Genomic DNA, 21,649 nt, shown 5'->3' on the forward strand with positions numbered 1-21,649 from the left:
TATTATATAATGGACTATATAGTATATACTGTACTATATACAGACAATATCAATATACAGTAGATAATGAGAATCCATTACAATATACAGGAGATCAAAGGTTCTGGGTTTACATGTACCCAGGAGACGGGACAAGCCATGGCTGTAAGGCTATGTTCACACGTTGCATTTTTGCTGCCTTTTTTTAATGCAAATTAAAAACTGCTTTTTACATTACCAGCAAAATCTATGAGATCTCGGAAATCTCATGCACACGCTTGTTTTGTCTTTTCCTGACTGAATTGGAAAACTAGTGCATTTTTTTTTAATCTGCAGCATGTCACTTCTTTCAGGGCTTTTTCACATTTCCATTCAGACATTCTGTTTGACTTTTCCATTGGCAAATCACTCTCCACAAGGAGAAACGTTACCCCTTAGATCACAGTCCTCTCATCCGGCCAAATCAGATCTCATACTTTGCACTGATGAGGGGCAACATCCCGAAACACCGTGTCTACAAACTGAGACTCTGGTTTGGCTTTTATCCTATGTCATATGGCAAGGCTCGTTAAAGGGTCGATAGTGACTTTTAGGATCGCTTGTTCCAATAGGTGGCGCTAGAGTTCAAGTCCTCTTCCTCTCTGAAGAGACAATTTGCATACCAAATTTCCTAGAGGAACATGCATGGCCTAAAAGTCTCCTCACTCTGACATGCCAGGCTTGGCTTGTCACTCTCCACAAGGAGAAAAGTTACCCCTTAGATCCCACTTTAGAAACAGACAAATGGAATAATTGATCAATTGCATCACTTATGCAAACAGAAACAGAGCTGTCCCGTTGATTATCATGAGGTCTGTTTTTGAAGAACAGAAAAAAAAAGAACCTAAGGGGCTGCGCTATGTATGAACATAACCTTGGTGCTTAAATAATTAATCTGAGGATTGTAATATACAGCAGCAAATGTCACCTAGATAATGGGCCATTAATAAAAAAAATATAGCAGTATTATACTGTACATCTATTACACTAATATATCATATACAAACTAGAAAATATACCAGTGATATCATATACAGTAAATAAATGTCTATTACGATATACAGCTATTATATCAATAGACCATACACAGTATATCATTAGATTATATAGAGCGGTTATAATATACGGTGGATAACATGTAGGCGTTAAGCGTTACAACATATAACAGAAAGGTTACGGAAAATGTTCTACTTTCTACAAGCGGAGTCATTTCTCCCGCAGAACATGTAATAATTATGGCTTCCTGCCACTTTCAATCTGTGTCCGTAAATCTTACTGACGTCTTATCGTAGCCTCAAACCAGAACTCAACGGATCTTTGAGGTTCCCAGATCCTATAACTGAAATCTTAGCAGGTGCATTAGTTAACCCCTTAAACTAAAAACAGGGTGATTTTTATTTTATTTTATATTTTTCATTTTTGCACTTTCTTCTTTTTTCATCCCTTCTTTGCATCATTTTTTTTTTTTTTTACCATCAACATTTGAGAATTTTTTTTTATTTTGTTCATTGAGTTGGGGTTTTGAATGACACTAGTGATGAGCGAGTATGTTCGGTTAACCCTTTCGGCGAGCATGCTTGGGCGAGTACCGAGTATCTTCAGCGTACTCGGTGACGTGTTTGAATCGCTCCCGTGTGCATGATCTGCGACTGTTTGACAGCTTTAACACATGTGAGGAATGCGAAAGAAACAGGCATTCCTCACATATATTAAAACTGTCCAGCAGTCGCAAATCATGCACACGGTACTCGCCCCAGCATACTCGCCGAAAGGGTTAACCGAACATACTCGCTCATCACTAAATGACACCATTCCATGTAGTGAGTAGTGGAAAAACAACGCAATTCCGCCATTGTTTTATGGGGTTGTGTTTTCATAGTGTGGTGTACACATGACCTGGCAACATGATAGGTTCAGGTTAGTATGATTTTGGGGATACCAAATTTGAAAGGTTGATATATATATATATATATATATATATATATATATATATATAATAGTGGCTAGAAGAATTCTTAACTCTGTTACGAAAAAAAAAAAGACCCAGAACTTTTTTATCGATGGATCTATGTCAGATGGAGCTATGGGATGAAAAAATAGTAACACAGTACCTACTAGCACAACGACTTCAAGATGGATTTGTAACCTTAGGTTTTAGTTATAGTTTTGTGAGAAAAGATTCAATATATCCTGTGTTTTCATCATTTAAACTTGTATTTCTGGGATTTTTGGTCCAGTGGCCGGTCCTATCAATGATTGACAGATTTATTTGTATTAGGGCTCGTTCACATAACTGTATTTTCAGTCCGAGTAAGGTCAGTGAAAAAAACAGACAGCACTCAGACCAATGTTATTCAATGGGCAGAGTGATTCTTTTTTTTTTTTTCACTGACCAAATGTGCATGGGAAAAAAATTGAAGAGTGCACTATTTTATTCTGTAAAAAGGATGCTCATCCATCCAAGTCTATGGGGGTGTGAAAAAAAATCGGATGCCATAAGGAGCAACAGTCCAGCATACGATTTTTACGGATACGTTGCAATTCTGTAATGTACAGTCGGAGACTTATATGGTCTTGTAAATGAAGCACAGCAAGCAGGAGATTTCTATAAATCCCATCCACTTAGCTGGAACTGTAAGACAGTCTTTTTGACACAGCAAAAACACGCAGCATCAAAAAAACTCATCGTGGGAACGTAGCCTTAAAATGTTACTCACGTATATGATAAAAAAAGGTGCCGCCAGTCACCGCGGTATTTATCCAGTGAGCGATACTAGTGATAGAGGAAATGTTATGACCAATATTGATGGGTGGTGCTGGCACTGTCCAGCCAAGTATACTGGTGTGGCTTGGATCGGTGGTGCCTCCAAGTGAGACAGAATAGATGTATGTGCTGTCCATAAGCTCAGCAGGAATAACCAGTTCCCTGCCGTGGCCAATGGGGCACTACCACACCCTACTTAAACTCCCAACATACTACTGGGAGTTGCCAGTTATTGTTTGGTTTCCTACATCTCTGGTGCAATTTGTATTCTATGATTATGACCCGGCTAAGTGACCTGACCACATTTTGTTTTGCAATCGGCCCTGATTCTGACCCCTGCATGTTTGACTCCATTCTTGCCTGACCTCCTGGTATCTGACCCTGGATTTCTTCCTGACTTCTGCTTTCTCTCTGAGTTTCTGTACCTGGGTTTGCCCCTACTGATGTTCGACCATCTTTGCCTCAGGCTATGTGCCCACGATGCAGAATTGAAGCAGAAAATTTCCGCAGCATTTCTGCATATACTTGGCAGTAAAAATGCTTGCGGATTTCACACACGTTTTTTAAGCGTTTTTGCAGCGTTTTTACATGCGGATTTGACTTGCGTTTTGCAAATGCACTGAGTAGTCAAATCCGCATGCGGAAATGCACAAATAATGGACATGCTGCAGATTTTTCTGCACATAAAATCCGCTGCGGAAAATTCCGCAACATGTGCACAGAACATGCAGATTTTCATTGGGGACCATGGGGCACGTACCAAGCGATTTAAAAGCGTTTCCGCTGTGGAAATTCTGCCGCAAAAACGCTTAAAAAAACGCATCGTGGGCACGCAGCCTCAGACTCTCTCCATTGGCCAGCAGCCACTCCGTGGATATAACCCAGGGACCCCTTTGTAAATCTAGATCCCCATATGGAGGTTTAAGGATGAAGATCATGGTTTCTCTGGCATCTATTAGACAAAGTGGCTTGAGACAAGTCACTTTAGGCTGCCGGCTTCTGAAAAAGTTTAAAATTAGTCTAAACAAAATTGCTAAAAAAAAAAAAAAAGTCTAGAGTGAAAACCAAAGGGTACTCCAAAAGCAGCCATAATGCATAAAAATATATGACAACATTAATAATAACAATATAGTCAGCAAAAAAGTTAAATATTTGTTCACAGGTAAAAATTTGGACACAGCAAATTTACAGAGAATGACAGTGATTGGCCATTTCAGGTCATGTGATTGGAAGAGCGCAGGAGGTCACAGGGGGCGGGTCTGAAGGAAAGCTCTTCTATTGGAAAGCAGAACTTAGCTCCGGACTAGTTACATTGGCAACCAGATGTTCATAAACGGCTGGGGCCTCTGTCTCTCCTGCCAAAGCTTGAACTGATGGTGGTGGCCCCCATGCTCCGCTTCTAGCCTTCTATGGGCTGTAGCTTCCACCATCAGGTTAAACTTTGGGAGGGAGATATAGAAAACATTATAGTGACCCGTTGATACAATAGAATTTAATGACTGGTGTACAAAATTCGCTAATTTTAGCACAATCCTCAAACAGAGCTGATATACGGCCATGCGCAAAACTGTCTATCAGAAAAACTGACCTTGTTGTCGATAGCAACCAATCAGAAGTCAGCTTTCATTTCATAAATTGTTCTAGATAAATGAAAGCTGCGCTGTGATTGGTTGCTATGGGCGACTAGGCCAGTTATTCCTGATAGCCAGCTTTGATAAATGAAGCGGTGAGATTCTGGAGTTTGTCTAGTCCTGATAATATAAAACATAGAATACACAGAAGCCGTCGTCTAATAGTCACTTACTTCCTCCACGGTCCAAAATGAAGCCTGCGCCTTCTTATACATTTTCCATATGTCAGGATACTGGATTGGGAAAATGACGAAACGACGCGGATTCTTCCTGAGAAGGGGCTCGTCTTCATCACTGGCTCCATTACTAACGCTGCAACCGCTCTGCAGAGGACACAACAATAAAAAACATATAAAATGGTGACATGTTAAGAAGTGGGCATGATATTTCTTAAAGGGGTTATCCACTAGTGGATGTTTCACCCTTTTTATCTTCTTGGTGACATTTGCTTTTTTTAGACACTTTTCAAAACTGTAAAGGAAAATGCAAAAAGTGTCTACTAGGGTTGAGCGAGTATGTTCTGTTCCGAGTATGCTCGGGCCGAGCTCCGAGTATATACAGCTACTCGGTGATATTGTTGAATCGCTCCCGTGTGCATGATTTGCAACTGTTTGACAGCTTTATTACATGTGAGGAATGTGCAAGAAATAGACATTCCTCCCATGTATTAAAGCTGTCAAACACTTGCAAATCATGCACAGGGGAGCGATTTAAACATATCACCGAGCAGCTGTAAATACTCGGAGTTCGGCCCGAGCATACTCAGCGAAAGAGTTAATAGAACATACTCGCTCATCACTAGTGTCTACAAGTCTATAATTGGGGCGCATGGCATTTACTCCACTTTTATTGGGCAAATTACATGCACAATTGGCTTTGTGTCTCCACTACAATGGCCCTATAGCAGGGATGTAAAACTCAAACACACAGAGGGCCAAAATGAAAAATTTGGACAAAGTCGCGGGCCAACTAGTATACAGTATAATGGGCCCCACACAGTATTACATACAGAATAATGACCCCACATAGCTTTCCATATAGTATAATGGGCCCCAATAGTCTTCCATACAGAATAATGGCCCCACATAGCTTTCCATATAGTATAATGGGCTCCAATAGTCCTCAATACAGAATAATGGCCCCATCTAGCTTTCCATATAGTATAATGAGCCCCACATAGTCCTCCATACAGTATAATGGGCCCCACATAGTTCTCCATACAGAATAATGGCCCCCACATAGTCCTCTATACAGTATAAAGGGCCCCACATAGTCCTCCATACAGAATAATGGCCCCCACATAGTCCTCTAAACAGTATAAAGGGCCCCACATAGTCCTCCATACAGAATAATGGCCCACACATAGTCCTCCATACAGAATAATGGCCCCACATAGTTCTCCATACAGAATAATGGCCCCACCTAGCTTTCCATATAGTATAATGGGCCCCACATAGTCCTCCGTATAGTATAATAGGCCCCACATAGTCCTCCATACAGAATAATGGCCCCACCTAGCTTTCCATATAGTATAATGGGCCCCACATAGTCCTCCGTATAGTATAATGGGCCCCACATAGTCCTCCATAGAGAATAATAGCCCCACATAGTCGTCCATACAGTAAAATGGACCCCACACAGTATTCCATACAGAATAATGAGCCCCACATAGTCTTTCGTACAGAATAATGGGCCACACATAGTCCTTCATACAGAATAATGGGCCCCACATAGTCCCCCATACAGTATTATGGGTCCCACATAGTCCTCCATACAGTATTATGGGCCCCACATGGTCCACTATACAGTATAATGGGCCCCACATAGTCCTCCATACAGTATAATGGGCCCCACACAGTCCTCCGTACAGTACAATGGGCCCCACATAGTCCTAATGGGCCCACATAGGGGTGGTGGTTCTGGTGTCATTGGTCAAATATAATCACCCTGCCGGCCACAGTTTGACATGTATGCCCTATAGTTATCAAATGCAAAATCCAGCATTACCCTCACTTATCCTCCTCAACATATAAGTCCACACTGTGTCTGTGTACTTGGCCAAAAGTATAGGAAAGATTTTTTCCTGACTGTTATATTTCCATTTAATATTCCGTAATTTAACTGGCGAAGACCAAAATGTGTTTTTTTGCGATCCTCCATCTGCCTGGTATGAATGTGTTGTAAATTACTATAGTCTGCCTTTTCTTATACTGAAGACTACCGAAGTATACGTTTTTTTGCAATTGCTCTCTATGCTAGACAGACCTCCTGAGTGTATATGTAAGAGTGTGACAGGGACTGCCATATGCCTTTTCTCCTCAAGACAACAATGGTAAATGTGTGTTATGACATGTAGTTTTATTGTATTTTACGCAGTGGTGCAATATGTAAACATGCATAGAATCTTATAGGTACTAATTGATGCAGTTCTTGTAATGTACTGTAAACAATATACAATGTGAGTAAAGATAATGCATAGTGAGAGTATAGAGTTAGATCTAGGACATGAGGTTTAGTTTAGGGCTTAAAGGTTAGGTTAAGAAAGTGAAATATTCAGTAATGGGCATATTAGTTGTAGGGACTAGTGTACAGGAACAGATACAGTTAATTTGCTTGGGACCAGCCCAGCATGGGAGGGGATAGGTCATACAAAAAGGGAAACACTTCCTGATTAGATAATATAGAAATAGGTTTAGTGAGAGTTCAAGGCCAGAGGCACGAGAAGTACGTATTGTTCTGGCAGTATGAGAACGTCGGCAACTTTCCTCAGACATTCTTGTAACTTCTGGGGCCAACGGCACAAACACAGTACTAGGAAGTGCCTTATACCCTTCCAAGAAGTGGAATCCAGAAGGGGAAATGTGTGAGGGAGACGGGGCAGTTCTCGAGAATACTGCGGGGCCGAACGGAAGATCCCAGGGACTGAATAATCGAGAAAACGAAAGGATAGAACAGGATGATCAAACAACAGAGAACACTGAAACGTACTGTGCTTTGTCATCAATTGAACTCGGACCATTAAGTAAAGATGAACTGGTAGATAAGAAGCGGGTGTCCCCTGATTTGTGTGTGACTGTTCCTGGATCTGGATGGCTGGAGACAGCGCAGGCCTTCGAAAAGTCAGTGTTATGCATCACACACATCACATGTGGGGCACGGTTTATTTGTGGGATGCCAGGGTGTGGAAAGACAGCCCCTCACCCATGACTACCTCCCTGCGCGCCCTACATATACACCCAATAGAGGCCACAAACACAGTGTGCACTTAGCTGTAAAAGCATAACATTTACTTGGGTGTCATAAACTGAAAATATATAACATATATGAACAAGTGGAGATTTCAGATATAATTCAGACCAATTGGAGAGTAAATTGAATTAAATCTTCGACCAGTTCAACTTTGTTCAACTTTTCCTCAAAAAAAGTTTAGAGTGGTGAAAAAATGTGAACATTTTTGCACAAAAACCTTTGCGACTTTTTCCAGCCAATAGCTTGATGAATATCCCCGTGTCCAAATTAGGTGTGATTTATTGCTACTCATGTATTGTATGAGTGACCCCACAAAGTTTCCCACTCTTGCCGTTCCCGCTGTGGCATATATGTCTCAATACACATGTAGCCGAGTCACACAGATTTATCCAATACAGAAGAGACTTTATCCAATTTGTATGTGTCTTACAGGGGCTTTATAAATATGGCATTCAGTTCAAATGTTACATGTTTCAGTGCAATTATTTCAGATAAATGGTGTTAATTCTTCCCCACTTTGTGGGTGCAAAAACAATACTGGGAAGGCCGGGGTCATATGAACGGATAAAAAATCGTTCAGCGTTTCATCCAGAAAAGTGGGATGATTTTTTCTCACTTGTCGTCCGTGTACAATCCGTTTTTTACAGCAGCAGCTATTAATCATTTACATAGTTTCCTATGTTACAGAATTCCAATGTATCTGTAAAAATCGGACGCCGTACTCTGGCATTCAATTTTTTTCTCACACCCATAGATTGGAATGGGCGAGTGTCATCCGATTTATGTAGAAAATTAGGGACTGAAAATACAGTCGTGTGATCGAGTAAACAATGAGCGATCCGGCAGGTCACATATTGCTGTAGAATGACCGGAGCAGCGCCGATAACAGATAAAGATGGTGGCTGGTGAGTATAATACTAGATGCAGGATTAGTAGCGCCACTCCAGGAGTACAATAAAAAAAAAAACACTGGAGCGGTGATTTAAAAAACTGAAGCAGGTAGACTCTGAAGTTTTTTTATCCACTGACTCCTAGCAATGGATCAGTTAAAAACTAATGAAACACAGATGGGACTCTGAAGTACAAAGTCTGTCTTGTGTTTTTCATCCATTTTTAACAGATCCCCGTAGACGTTAATATCCAAGTCTGATCTGTAAAACAGATGGGAATGAATGAATGAATGAATGAGTAAAGCCGCCATATGAAGGTAAGAAGGTCAGAGTGCCATGAGTCTGGGAAAAAAAATTGTTTTGACCTCCATCTCACGAGAACCGAGATCCAACATCTCTTCATTTATACTTCGGGGGCAAAGATCCTTTGTTTTACTGCTCCATACAAACTCTACAGGACTTCCCTTATAAAGGGAGACTTGCAAAACAGTTGTAAAATGTAATGGATGCATAAGGCTGGTCTAAAAAGACAGGCTAGACCTGTAGTACGGGTCTTATACCTGGTTTAAGCAGCACGTGACATTTTAAAGCTTTTTGGGGATGGAATAGTTGATCCAGGACAAATCATTTACAGGAGTTGTCCACTACTTTTTCATTGATCGCAGTCACTCAATGGAAATGGTTATTTTGTGGCTACACGGCAACATGTGTCGCTTGAAAGCAACTTTCAGACATGTCACAAGACCAAAGACATGTGTGTAACTTGTCTGCAACATTTTTTAGAGCTGTGATTTTCTGTAAAAAAAAAATAAATAAATAAAGAAAAGAAAAACACAGCCAAATCACAGACCAGTTGCAAGCTGGTCACAGTCACATGTAACTTGTATTAAAGGGAACCTGTCACGTGAAAAAACGCTTTTAACCTGCAGATACAGGGTTAATCTGCAGAATAATAGCGTTCTGAACCTGCCCGATGCCCGCACTGAGAGCCCCGCTGCCAGGAGGACATTAACTTTTTCCTTCGGGCAGTGTTTGGGTTTTAGTCACAGGGGCGGCGCTGGTGGCGGTTCAGTCACCTCAGTGTATAGAGAGCGCGCCTGTAGCAATGACTGACAGCTTGCTCAGCATTAGGGCCGGTTGTCAGTCAGGGCCGGGGGCAGTTACAGCCGCTGCTCTCTACAAAGAAGGTGACTGAACCCGCACCGACCCCATGGCTGACACCAGAACGCTGCTGGGGGAATAAAGTGCCGGGCTCTCAGTGCAGGTACCAGGCAGATACAGAAAGCTATTAACCTGCAGATTAACCCCATATCTGAAGGTTAATAGCGTTTTTTTACGTGACAGGTTCCCTTTAAAGTTTAAAGCATGTGTGACTTGAAACCAGCAACAAAAAGTCAAACACATTTGGAAACATTTGTGACTCAATGTAACAGTATTGGAAGCACGCAATGCAACCCCATGGGAGATCATTAGATGCAATGTCACAGTGCAACACAGGACATGTATCGCTCTAATCTTGGGCTATGTTCCCACAGGGAAATCAGTTTGCTGCGTATTACAGGATGAATGCTATGTGGCATAGTCCGCCTGCCAAATAGCATAGTCCGCCTGCTGCATAGTCCGCCTGCCGCATAGCATAGTTTGCTTGCCGCATACTCCGACTGCTGCATAGCATAGTCCGCCTGCCACAAAGTCCGTCTGCTGCATAGCATACTCCTCCTCCCGCATACTCCGCCTGCCGCATAGCATACTCCGTCTGCCGCTTACTCTGCCTGCCGCATAGCATACTCCGCCTGCTGCATAGTCCGCCTGCCGCATAGCATAGTTTGCTTGCCGCATACTCCGACTGCTGCATAGCATACTCTACCTGCTGCATAGCATAGTCCGCCTGCCACAAAGTCCGTCTGCTGCATAGCATACTCCTCCTCCCGCATACTCCTCCTGCCAATTTATGCTCAGATTTCATCTTTGGCAAATGGTGCAATGTGCGGCATTTCTGCAAGAAAGAATCCGCCGCATTTTTCCACGGCGTAAAGGTCCCGCGAGCCTTGGTCAAGCAATGATCACACAGGAGCTCGATACTCCACATGTAAACTGCAGAGGAAAATTCGTTTTTGCAATTTCACTGCATAATTTGTGGGAAATCCACAATATCTATGTTTCACATGCAGGTTTTGCTGTTGATTTGTTTTGGATTTCACCTGGTGTTTTGCAAAAACTAAGATCCGTGATAAAACTCTGCAGTGCGCAGGTTCATTTCTGTACAGATTTTTTATACCGTGGTGTGAATACGATTTGGTAAAACCTTATCCGTTTTGCCAGTACTGTAAGATTATATTCACATGCAGCATTTTTGCTGCATTTCTTCCAGTGGGAAAGTGGGGCCATTATTGCTTAAACATTTGCAGCAGAAATGTGGCCCGTCCATTATAACCATCAGGAGATACAGAAACAGTAGTGATCGCTCCATGGGCACAGGTGCCGGGGTCATGCAGGAGCCGGGGTCGCACAGGAGCAGGGGTCATGCAGGAGCCGAGGTCGCACAGGAGCAGGGGTCATGCAGGAGCCGGGGTCGCGCAGGAGCAGGGATCATGCAGGAGCCGGGGTCGCGCAGGAGCAGGGATCATGCAGGAGCCGGGGTCGCTCAGGAGCAGGGGTCATGCAGGAGCCGGGGTCGAGCAGGAGTCATGCAGGAGCCGGGGTCGCGCAGGGGTCGCGCAGGAGCCGGGGTCGCGCAGGAGCAGGGGTCAAGGAGGAGTCATGCAGGAGCCGGGGTCGCGCAGGAGCAGGGGTCATGCAGGAGCCGGGGTCGAGCAGGAGTCATGCAGGAGCCGGGGTCGAGCAGGAGTCATGCAGGAGCCGGGGTCGAGCAGGAGCAGGGGTCATGCAGGAGCCGGGGTCGCACAGGAGCCAGCCACAAACCCTTCCCTTCCTTCATTGATCAAGTCCAACTAATCCCCCATGACATTAATAGTGTAACGCTGATGTCATCAATGATTATGGTCGCACTGCCCCTTTAACGGTGTAGCAACCAATCAGACTTAACCTTTCATTTATTGAGTGCAGAACTGACAATGACAGCAGTGCTCTGATTGGTTAGAGAACTCCTAGCGCCCCCTCCATTCATTACAGATAAAAATGATTTTAAAGGCGGGGAATATCTGCTGGTCACACACTGCCGTCCTGTTACTGTCCCCCCTCCCCTCTGTGAGTGGTCCGCTCCATAGCGCCAGTATATAACGGTGTGTATTACCTGTTCTTCCCCCGGAAGTCTGCAGTCCCCCATTGCAGCGCAGGCTCAGACGCGAGCGGGGCAGAGCGCGGTGATTGTGGCTGAGGGCTCAGCCGGTGCCTGCAGCTCGGGAGCGGCTGTGCTGCCACTGACTCCTCCTCAGACAGGGGAGGAACTGTACAGCGGGGGATGGGACCCGGCCCTGTCTGTGGCAGCTACAGCAGTGCTAGACCCTCTGCAGCCAGCCATCACCTCTACACGGGCACAGCCATAGCTGCCAGGCCTAGGTTACACCATCACAGCCACAGATGCTGTCTGCCCTGGCACAGCTCTAGTTGCCATCTGGATTTTTTTTTTATTGATCCAGATAACTTCTACATAAATTGATGTTATTTTTCCAGATATTCTGGTAACTAATAGAAAGAAATAATAGGACTCTGCTCACACCTTGCATATTTGGACAAGTAAACCCCCAGCATTTTAATGTAGTAGCAGCAGCGTCATTTTTTTTTTTGTGCAGAAATAGTTTTTTTTTTTTTATAAAGGGAACATATGAAATATTCCTTGCGGCAGTCATACAGCTAGGCCATCATGGTGCCTGTGGTTTGGGCAGGATGAATCCAGGAGACAGGTTCCTTTTATCTTTGCAGGGTGAGAATTTCTGTTGTGATTTTTGGTTCATATTTTACTCATTAATTTCAACAAATTCATCATTGGTGTTTCCCCACTTATCTGGAGCTATTTGCTCCTTTTTTTGATGGCTTTTGCATTTGCAACTTGTCGGCCTGGATTCTGCAATTGCATAAGAATTATGGTGTAAATTACTGTGAGAAAAAATAAAATGTTTGTGCAACTTGGAGTTTGTGACTTTTTGGCTTTTCCCAGCTCTGCCAAAATGGGAGAAGTTGGTGCATGACGCCACAGCTTTTCTAATTCGTGACGAGCTGCGGCATCCCTTATTCCCAAGAAGCAGGAGTGTCTGATTTCAATACCCCCCTCATCAGGACTGGTGAGAGAAATCTCTGGTCTTTATGAATTGGAGCCTATTTACCTGCAGATAAACGCATAGTGGGCACACAGCCTATAAGCAGCGGCAATTCCGCTGCAGAAACGCTTAACCCCTTAAGGACCAGAGCTTTTTTCCGTTTTTGCTTTTTCATTTTTTGCTCCTTGTTCCGCGAGCCATAGGGTTTTTATTTTTAGGTCAATATGGCCATGTGAGGGCTTATTTTTTGCAGGACGAGTTGTACTTGTCAACGCCTTTGCTAGTTTTACCATATCGTGTACGGGAAAAAAATTCCAAGTAAGGTAAAATTGCAAAAAGAAAGTGCAATACCACAGATGCTTTTTTTTATTTATTTTTTTTCACCATGTTCACTGAATGCTAAAACTGACCTGCCCTTCTTATTCTACAGGTCATTACGAGTTCATAGACACCAAACATGTATAGGTTTTATATTTAAGTGGTGAAAAAAAATTCCAAAATTTGGTAAAAAAAAAAAACAAAAACGCCATTTTCCAAGACCTGTAGCGTCTCCATTTTTCGTGATCTGGGGATGGTTGATGGCTTATTTTTTGCGCGCCGGGCTGACGTTTTTAATAACATTTTGGGGTAGATCCGATGTTTTGATCACCTGTTATTGCAATTTTGCGGCGACCAAAAAAACAATTCTGGCGTTTAGAATTTTTTTCTCGTTACGCCGTTTACCGATCAGATTAATTCTTTTTTAACATGTTAACAGCCACGGGTGGATCGCGATTCCACCCGGGGCTGTTGCGGGCACATGTCAGCTGTAAGAATCAGCTGACATGTGCTCAGTTAAGTGAGGGCTCAGCGCAGCAGCCCTCACTGAACAGGGGGTACACAAATGTGCGTACTAATACAGCAAGGGTTGTAAAGGGGTTAAAAAACACTTGGTAGAAGGTCTGCCATGTTCCCCAATGATAATCCGCATGCTGCGGAAATTTCCACTGCAGATCATTGTGGAAAAATCCGCAGCACTAACCATTATTTTGCGTTTTCGCCACCATTGACTTGCATTGGATAAAATGACATCCGCATCACTGCATCTGCAGATGCAAATTCCATGTATTTCAATGTGTGGATGGAACCCAGGTGTGGAGGACAGGAGACTCCTCTGGACCCAGGTACCTGTAAATGTATGTATATATATTATATATTATATATATATATATATATCTCTCTCGCGGTAGACTAAAAGGACTTGCATGCTCCATGCATACCAGGGTGGGGGAGGGATGGGAACAGACGGACAAGGGCACCATGCATACCAGGATTGGGGGGGGGGGGGGGACGAGGGTGCCATGCATACCAGGATGGAGGCCTTTACCCCTATAACAGTGTCAGTAGCAGACCCCCTCCTCACCCATAACAGCGCATCATGACCACACTTACTTACATTTTTTTCTATTTTCCTCCTCTAAAACCTAGGTGTGTCTTATGGTCCAAAAAAATACGGTATGTTTTTCTGTGAAAATGCTTTAACATTTCAAAGAAAGCAGCTAGAAGATCCATCCGGCTTCTCTCAGCATCAGATGATTGACAGATCTCTTGAGAAGTCGGCCAGGGACACATGCACGACCCCGGCCAACCGTGCACATCTCAGCAGGGATGTGGGAGATGCAGTTTCACCATGTGCCCCTCCCTTCCCCTGAACCAATCCTATGATAAATGCAAAGTAACAGTATTAAACCTGAAAGCTAAACTCGGAAATAACACAAAGACTGACTTGAGTTTTTTTCAGTTTGTTTCGTTTGATTTTTTACTAAACGCTTCCATTGAAAGTAAAAACAGACATCGGCTTTGAGTTGTACTTTCCCCCCCTATTTGCTTAGGAATTGACAAAGCATAGTAAAGTGAAGGATGACAAAAAAAAAGTGGATTCTTTGAGTGAATAGAACATAAAATGACAGATGGATTTGTACATGCAAATGATCAGAACCCATGGTTAATTGTTCCAGTCTATGTAAAGAGCCTTGGTCAGACCAAGTTCTAGGCAAGTGACACTTCAAAAACAAAATAGTGCAACATAAGATCGATATATCATATCTGGATATCACTTTTACAAGTTTAATATACATCATGTACATCACAGTAGCCAAACTACAAATTAAATAGCATGGGAGCGAAAAAAAAAAAAAAAAAAAAATGTACCCAAACCTTCCCAGACAAAAAAAAAAAAAAAACTAAAGAAAAAATAAATAAAAAGGGGGATCAGATTTTATTTTTTTTACATTGCAATTGCTTACTTGCTCCTTCCAAGAGACAGCCATGAAGCAGTTTTCACAAAGGCAGTAAGTGAATAGTCAATCGTATTACCCTGGTCTTCTTACTATTCGTCACAGTGTAATCATTATTTTGCTGTCCTGTTCCTTGGGATGGGCACGGCCTAGCTAAACCGTTTTTCTAAACGTGCTAGGGGTACGTCAAGCTTGTGTCTGTGCCTTCACCTTACCGAGGATGGTCTACACCCCACTGGTGATAGCAGCGCCCATGACGTGAGCACCCACAGTACAAATGTCCTTGATAGACCACCAGGGGGTACGACAGCATTAACCTTCATATCTTGTTTTTGGATTGACAAATGGAAAAAGATCTACAAAACCCGAATTTATTTTTTTCGTCTTCGCTAGGTATATTACAGGAGGAGCACACTATTTATTCTACACAAAACCAAAATTCTTGGTTTTAATAGCAAGTAACAACTTCTGTTTGAGAATCTGTTTGGAGGAGTAAAGTGGGACGTAGAGGCGGGAGATGCAGGTGTTGGCTGTCGGGAGGTGCTGGTCGTCTGGCGGGCGGATCGTGATGGATGGCATGGGCTGAAATCCTTCCTCACTCGCAGGTAAAGATGGGCTTGACGTCCAGAAATAAACCTGGCGACAGAAAAAAAAAAAACAGCTATGTTTTAAAATTAATCTTTATAACTCTTACCCTGATATTCCAGCACAATCTTGTTAAAGAGAATCTGTCACCAGATTTCACAGTACATGCATGCACTATAATTAAATAGATACATTAGACCTGATGAGGCTGGTGTAAGTGCAAATCCATGTCAAAATGGCTGTATTTTTTTTTAAACTCATTTTTTACTCAAAGTTACATCACCAACATACAGGATTAGACCTCAAACTAAAATGTCATAACCTACAATTAGCAACATTCATATAGGCCATTACACAAGTATAGCAGATATCAAGACAATTACAGCTAAGTTACACTCATTCTAATCTAGGTCATGTGAAAATAGCCATCAGACATTTGGATTCCTGGACCCCATCAGGGCATACAGCGCAGAAGTGAGGAAGATCGTGTGCCAACAGATATTGACCAAGCAGTTACAAATAAGATGGCAGAAGTCTGCACCTAAGTCACCACATCTCAAGATAACGGTCGATAACCTACCGAATTGAAATAATCTAAGATCGATGAAAAAAATATGTATATTTCAGTTAATGAAGGGATTAATTAATTGATGCCATTTATCCTCCATGGGAAATTCAGTAGAGGAAGTGTTTGAGTTTAGTAGGAATGTGTAGAATGCAGATCTCACACCTTTGGTGACAAGTATTCCTATCAATGGATATCGTGAGTTACCCAACCTTGGATGAGGGAGTTGGTGCGTTATTGCAGATCTGTAGAAAGCCTTATGTGAAACATTTGCAGTATGAATTTGGATAAAGTTCCCTTCTCAAAAATTTGGTCTACCGTTGTAATTGGTAGTATAATCCTTAGGTGAAACTTAACTCTGTCTCCGTCCACCTAGTCTGATTGACCGCTTTCCTCAGTGTCCCTCCTCCCTGCTGCAGATATCTCACAAGCTGCAGCTGGCAGGCTGGGTAGGTGGAACGACTAAAATGCACTTGGACTCCTGAGCAATTTCATTTGATAGCGGGATTAGTAAAATGCTTGCTTTAATATCAGGATTATACCGCTATTCTAATAAGGGTTTTCAAAGTAAATACACCCGTTTCCTCAGGTTTAAGAGCCATTTGATCATTTAATGTTAAAGTATTGTGAATTCTGGTGACAGATCCACTTCACAAGATTCAGATATGATATTATAGGTGGTGAACCAAGGCAGGTTAATGAGACAAAAAATGGATTTCATTTTGTACCTAAAGTAATCACTTACTAAGTCTTGTCGCTCTGTCATACTCATCTTTTCTACTATGGACCAGAACCAGCGTTTGAATTGCAATAGCTTTTCGGCATTTTCTCCTGTAAAGACAATACAAATTTTTAAAGCCATGTATCCAGTTTATTATCTGGGCGTTTAGGGCATATGGTCACATCTCCCACTCCATCATTCACAGAAGACCGTGGCGATGTATGAAATGCACAGAGCAGTCACTGGTGGGAACAGCTATTCATCAGGAGCCAGGCTGAGTCTCATCAGAAGTTCAGGATTTTTTCCTTTGATCATTCTATTGTTGTGTAACAGCAAGTGAACAACCTGGACAATTATCAAACCTCCCACTACGTTTGTAAGGGAGTAATTCGCATTTTCCTCTCCCTTCAAAATAAGCAGTGCTGATCAGTGACAAAAGGACTTGTTTTTTTCCGCAATTAATTCTCACAAATGTAGGATTTTCCAGGTTCTCACTTACTGTGATCCATTATTTTTGTAACGGATCTACTCTAAGCAGTGCAGTAAACCTAGCAAATCTACATTCTGATTTTGTTACCGGCATACCTGTAAATATCCAGCCCCATTACCTGATTCATCATTGAATGATGTGAAACTGATCAGCATCTGAACATTGACTTCTCCGCAGCCGTTAACAAGCAGCCGGAAGTCCTCGGCTGTTAAATCTTCCAGCGCAGACTTTGGGAGCACATCCAGCAAGCCCTTCCTCATCGCCTGCAATATACATTGGGTATAACTATAGGGAGACCACCACACACACTTTATGTATCCTCCAGTGTACTGATGCTAGGCACAATTTCATGCTTTGTTTTACACCATTACTACTCATTTTATCAATCTTCTTACATGTCACAGAAACTTGTCAAAAGTTTTGACCAGAGGGTACATCGGTGCCAAGACCAAAATGTTTGCTAAAGTGAAGGAAGATTAGTTCAGCCATGTGGTTCCTGTTGAAAAAGGTACGACTCCACTCAGTGGGGCAGAAACAAAATGAACAGCGCTCATCTAAGGGCTCCGACATTTACTGTATTTTGAGGACTATAAGATACACTTATAATCCAAATGTAGCTTATGGTGGTGCGTGGAGGGGGAGCAGCAGAGCTCGGTCACAGGAGGCAGGGTCGCCACTGCAGGAAGCCAGGGGTGGGGCGATGCTGCGGGCTTTAGGGTGGTGTCCCAGCAGTGGGCTTCAAGAAAAAGAGAGCAATGTGTAGAGCGGGGACTCTGCTCCCGCCTGCACCACCGACATTTTCATGAAGCCCATTGACGGGAAGCCCCCTCGTAGAAGCCCAGGGCATGGCCCCACTCATGCAGCGGTGACCCTGCCTCCTGTGACCCCTCTCCACTCCTCTGGTATGCCAAATTCAGACTATAACATGGACCCCTCCCAATTGACACAAACTTTTTTTTTTGTCTCGTCTTCCTCCTCAAAGTTTGGGGTGCATCTTCTACTCCAAAAACTTTGTTTGCGGTGCCCCTTAATTTTCTGCAGGGATTCAGCAGCTTTGTATCAGTTGGGGCGTCTGCAGCACCAATCAGCTCAGTAATAGGTGTCTGAGCACAAGCATCCAAAACTTCTAAACAGAAGTCAGCAGGTTTCCAATGCATTTTAGGAGGGTCAGAATACGAGCTTTGCTCTGTAACCGTCAACGTGTCTGTGCGCATCTCATGATAACCAGTGACAATTTGAACTTTACTAATATGGAGTCATAATGCAACTCAAAATCTGCACAGAACAAGAGCAAATAATACACAAATAATCACCTATTACACTTCAAAATTAGTGACAACTTACATGAAGAGGTTGTTCCGCTACGACCAGCATCCGGTGCTCGGCGTATTTCCTTACATATTCGTACACATTCTGAGGGGTTACAGGGATATTTACACCGTTGGGGATAAGTTCAACCTAAGGAGTAAGAACAAAAAAGGCTCCGCATCTTTTCTCCACACACTGGACCATCTATAGGTACAAGATACACAGCCATGGTCATATTTGCATTGCCCCATTAACACCTGCATGAGCTTGTGATTCTCCAGGGTGTTTTTTTGTCGTCGCCCTCCTCCTCCTCCTCCTCTCCCCCCTTTCATTTTTTTTGCTTCCCTTATTGCAAGAGCCATAACTTTATTTTTCAGTCTCCATAGCCATACGAGGGCTTGTTCTTTGCAAGACTAGTTGTACTTGTGTGACACCATTCATTTTAGCAAGAAATGGAAAGCGGGAAAAAAAATTCCAAGCGTGTTCAAATTGCAAAACAGTGTGCAAATCCACTTTCTTTTTTTTATTTCACTATATGGTAAAACGGACCTAGTAATATGATGCTCCAGGTCAGTGTGAGTACGCAGATACAAAACATATAGATTTTATTTTAGGTGAAAAAAGTTCAGAAATTTGTAAGAAAACAAAAAGATTATTCGCTTGTGTCACCATTTTCCGAGACCCATAACGTTTTAATTTTGGGGGGATCCGAGGCTGGGTGATTGCTTGTTTTTTGCACTGTGAGCGGATTTATTGATACCATTTGGGGTAAATACAATATTTTGAGCATTTTTGAGCCAAAATAAAAATTCAAACTTTTATGCTCGTTACGCTGTTTACGGATCTGATTAATTTTTTATTTTTGATAGATTGCACTTTTACGAACTCAGCGATACCAAATGTGATTTATTTATTTTTTTTTTTAACTTGTTTTATTTTTTAATGGGGAAAGAGGAGGGGGGGGTAATTTGAACTTTATTTCTTTCATATTTTTATATTATGCTTTCATATTTAGTAATACATGGCAGGGCTTCAGCACTGCTACGTACAGCAAAAATCAAGATCTAAGAACGCCAGCCACGGGCCGGGGTTCACAGGAGTACCGTAATGACAGGCACGGGGGTCTTCAGCAGACCTTTGGCTGTTCTGACAACCCATCGGCAACACGTGATTACATAACAGGGGCGCCGACGATGCGCTTCCTGCCGAATGTTAACCATTACTGGGACACTACCTTTGACGTAAATATATGTCAGAGGTCCTGAAGATTAAACATACAAAATCTGTTAGATTTCGCTCAGATTAGCAAATATAATGTAATAACCATGATACATTAGTATATACCCATTTAAGCTAGAATCATAATATACAATGTTTTTGGGATCCCCAGTATGTGTATACAACATTATGAAGTTTTCCCAATGGAGGCCATATGGGAGTAAATCCTTAAGCAGCCATACCTGTCCACCACCTTCTTCTTTGCACAGGTCTATAGCAAAGGCTAGATCCATGGATGCAAACACCGCATCCGCATCAGGACTCTGGGAGGCAAGAATCAGCTGCCGCAAACTTTCATACATCACGTGATCGAAAAACGCAAAATCGTGCCAGTTCACCTTGATGCAAGTGAAAATAGGTTAGTAATGAAAAGCAAACATTAAAGCAGCATGCATATCTAACTTAAAGGGGTTGTGAAGTTGGTAAATGGGTAAAATTGCTAAGTGCTTGTAAAAACAGACAAAGCTGCAATTTACCCCTTATTGATAATTTTATATAGTGTACAGTTTGATGCCTGCAGTCCCAGCTCTGAAGCTGTCCAGATCGCTGGATCCCACCAGGCCCAGTGCCCCTGCGCCGTGAAGCTGCCTCAGCCAGCAGTCTGGGAGAGCTTACAGTTCGGATGAACCATGCCACTGGTCTAAAACGTCAATTTTCAGCAGCGCACTGCCTCCGCAACGAAGCAGGATGCCGGGAGCAGTGTGCTTGTGAAGAATCAATTATTCATAAATTCTACTTGCCTGCAGCCACCACTAGGGGGCAGCACAAGAGATCACTTAAGAGAACTCAATGGGAACAGTAAAATTTCCCCTTGGAGCTTCAACACAAAGCTATGACCCCATAAGTTCTGTGAGAAAAACTATTAGCAAATCTAGGAATGTATTTTAATTGAAAGGCCACCAGATCGGAGGTTGGAGGATGCACTTACTTTTCTGCCCAGAAGCACTTTGATAACTTGTCTGCTTAACGTGATTGGACACAATTCATTCTGCAACAGACACAGGCCGAGAATCCTGGAGGAAGACACACAGAACGAGGATTAATAACTTTCCAAATTACAGAGCGATCCGTATATACGCAAACACTGATGATCTGCCGCTACCTGCCAATATTCCGGAAACAGTTTAACCGTGCTTCAGTGTTTTTGCCAGGTCTGGGGCTGTAGAAACCTCTTTTACCAGGTTGATAAAATAAGGGTGCGTTATCATCTCCATCATCTGTGTCCGTCAACTCCATGTCGACCACACTGCGGCTGGAACCGTGGCGCTTCCGGTTTTCCTGCACCTTTTCAGATGAATCTAGCAAGCCAAGGTCAAGAATACTGTCCGCTCCATTTTCCCTAGAAAAATTAATTTTGGCACGTTAACCCCATTAGTTATCAAGGACTATTTTATTTCTTTTACTAGAGGCCTGGGCGTGACTGCCAATGTCATGCAGATTGATAGGCTCCCCACTGCTGAACTGCGGGAAGCCAGTGGTCAATCAGCATGAGATCAGCAGTCACACCCAGTTGTCAGAGCAGCTCTGTTGCTGGCAGGAGCAGTCCATGACTGCTCTGAGCTGGCTCCGGTAGAACAGGTAGGTAGTTAGCAACCATTAGTGCCAAGGCCCGTAGTATAAAAAAAAAAAAAAAAAAAAAAAAGTCCCGGATGGCCCC

General features: G+C 42.8%; 2 protein-coding genes across 11 annotated transcripts in view; both read right to left on the minus strand.

Annotated features, from left to right (window-relative positions):
* Positions 1-11,962, minus strand: part of RRM2B (ribonucleotide reductase regulatory TP53 inducible subunit M2B) — a 35,096-nt gene extending 23,134 nt beyond the window's left edge. The window contains exons 1-2 of the mRNA XM_073679682.1: positions 11,806-11,962; positions 4,587-4,736 (exon numbers count right to left, since the gene is read on the minus strand). Of these exons, the coding sequence (XP_073535783.1) occupies positions 4,587-4,736; positions 11,806-11,838 (183 nt within the window). The 5' untranslated portion in view covers positions 11,839-11,962. The remainder of the gene's footprint in view (positions 1-4,586; positions 4,737-11,805) is intronic.
* Positions 11,963-15,402: 3,440 nt separating this feature from the next.
* UBR5 (ubiquitin protein ligase E3 component n-recognin 5) overlaps positions 15,403-21,649 on the minus strand; it is a 76,610-nt gene continuing 70,363 nt past the window's right edge. For all 10 annotated transcript variants that reach the window (XM_073679692.1, XM_073679691.1, XM_073679688.1 and 7 more), the window contains exons 52-58: positions 21,095-21,331; positions 20,921-21,005; positions 20,175-20,330; positions 18,751-18,864; positions 17,525-17,669; positions 16,941-17,026; positions 15,403-15,681 (exon numbers count right to left, since the gene is read on the minus strand). In XM_073679692.1, coding sequence (XP_073535793.1) covers positions 15,469-15,681; positions 16,941-17,026; positions 17,525-17,669; positions 18,751-18,864; positions 20,175-20,330; positions 20,921-21,005; positions 21,095-21,331 — 1,036 coding nt within the window. In that variant the 3' untranslated portion in view covers positions 15,403-15,468. The remainder of the gene's footprint in view (positions 15,682-16,940; positions 17,027-17,524; positions 17,670-18,750; positions 18,865-20,174; positions 20,331-20,920; positions 21,006-21,094; positions 21,332-21,649) is intronic.

This window comes from Phyllobates terribilis, unplaced genomic scaffold (assembly GCF_046119375.1).
Source record: "Phyllobates terribilis strain yellow unplaced genomic scaffold, ASM4611937v1 Scaffold_4__5_contigs__length_816908805, whole genome shotgun sequence".
In the NCBI taxonomy this organism is placed as follows: domain Eukaryota; kingdom Metazoa; phylum Chordata; class Amphibia; order Anura; family Dendrobatidae; genus Phyllobates; species Phyllobates terribilis.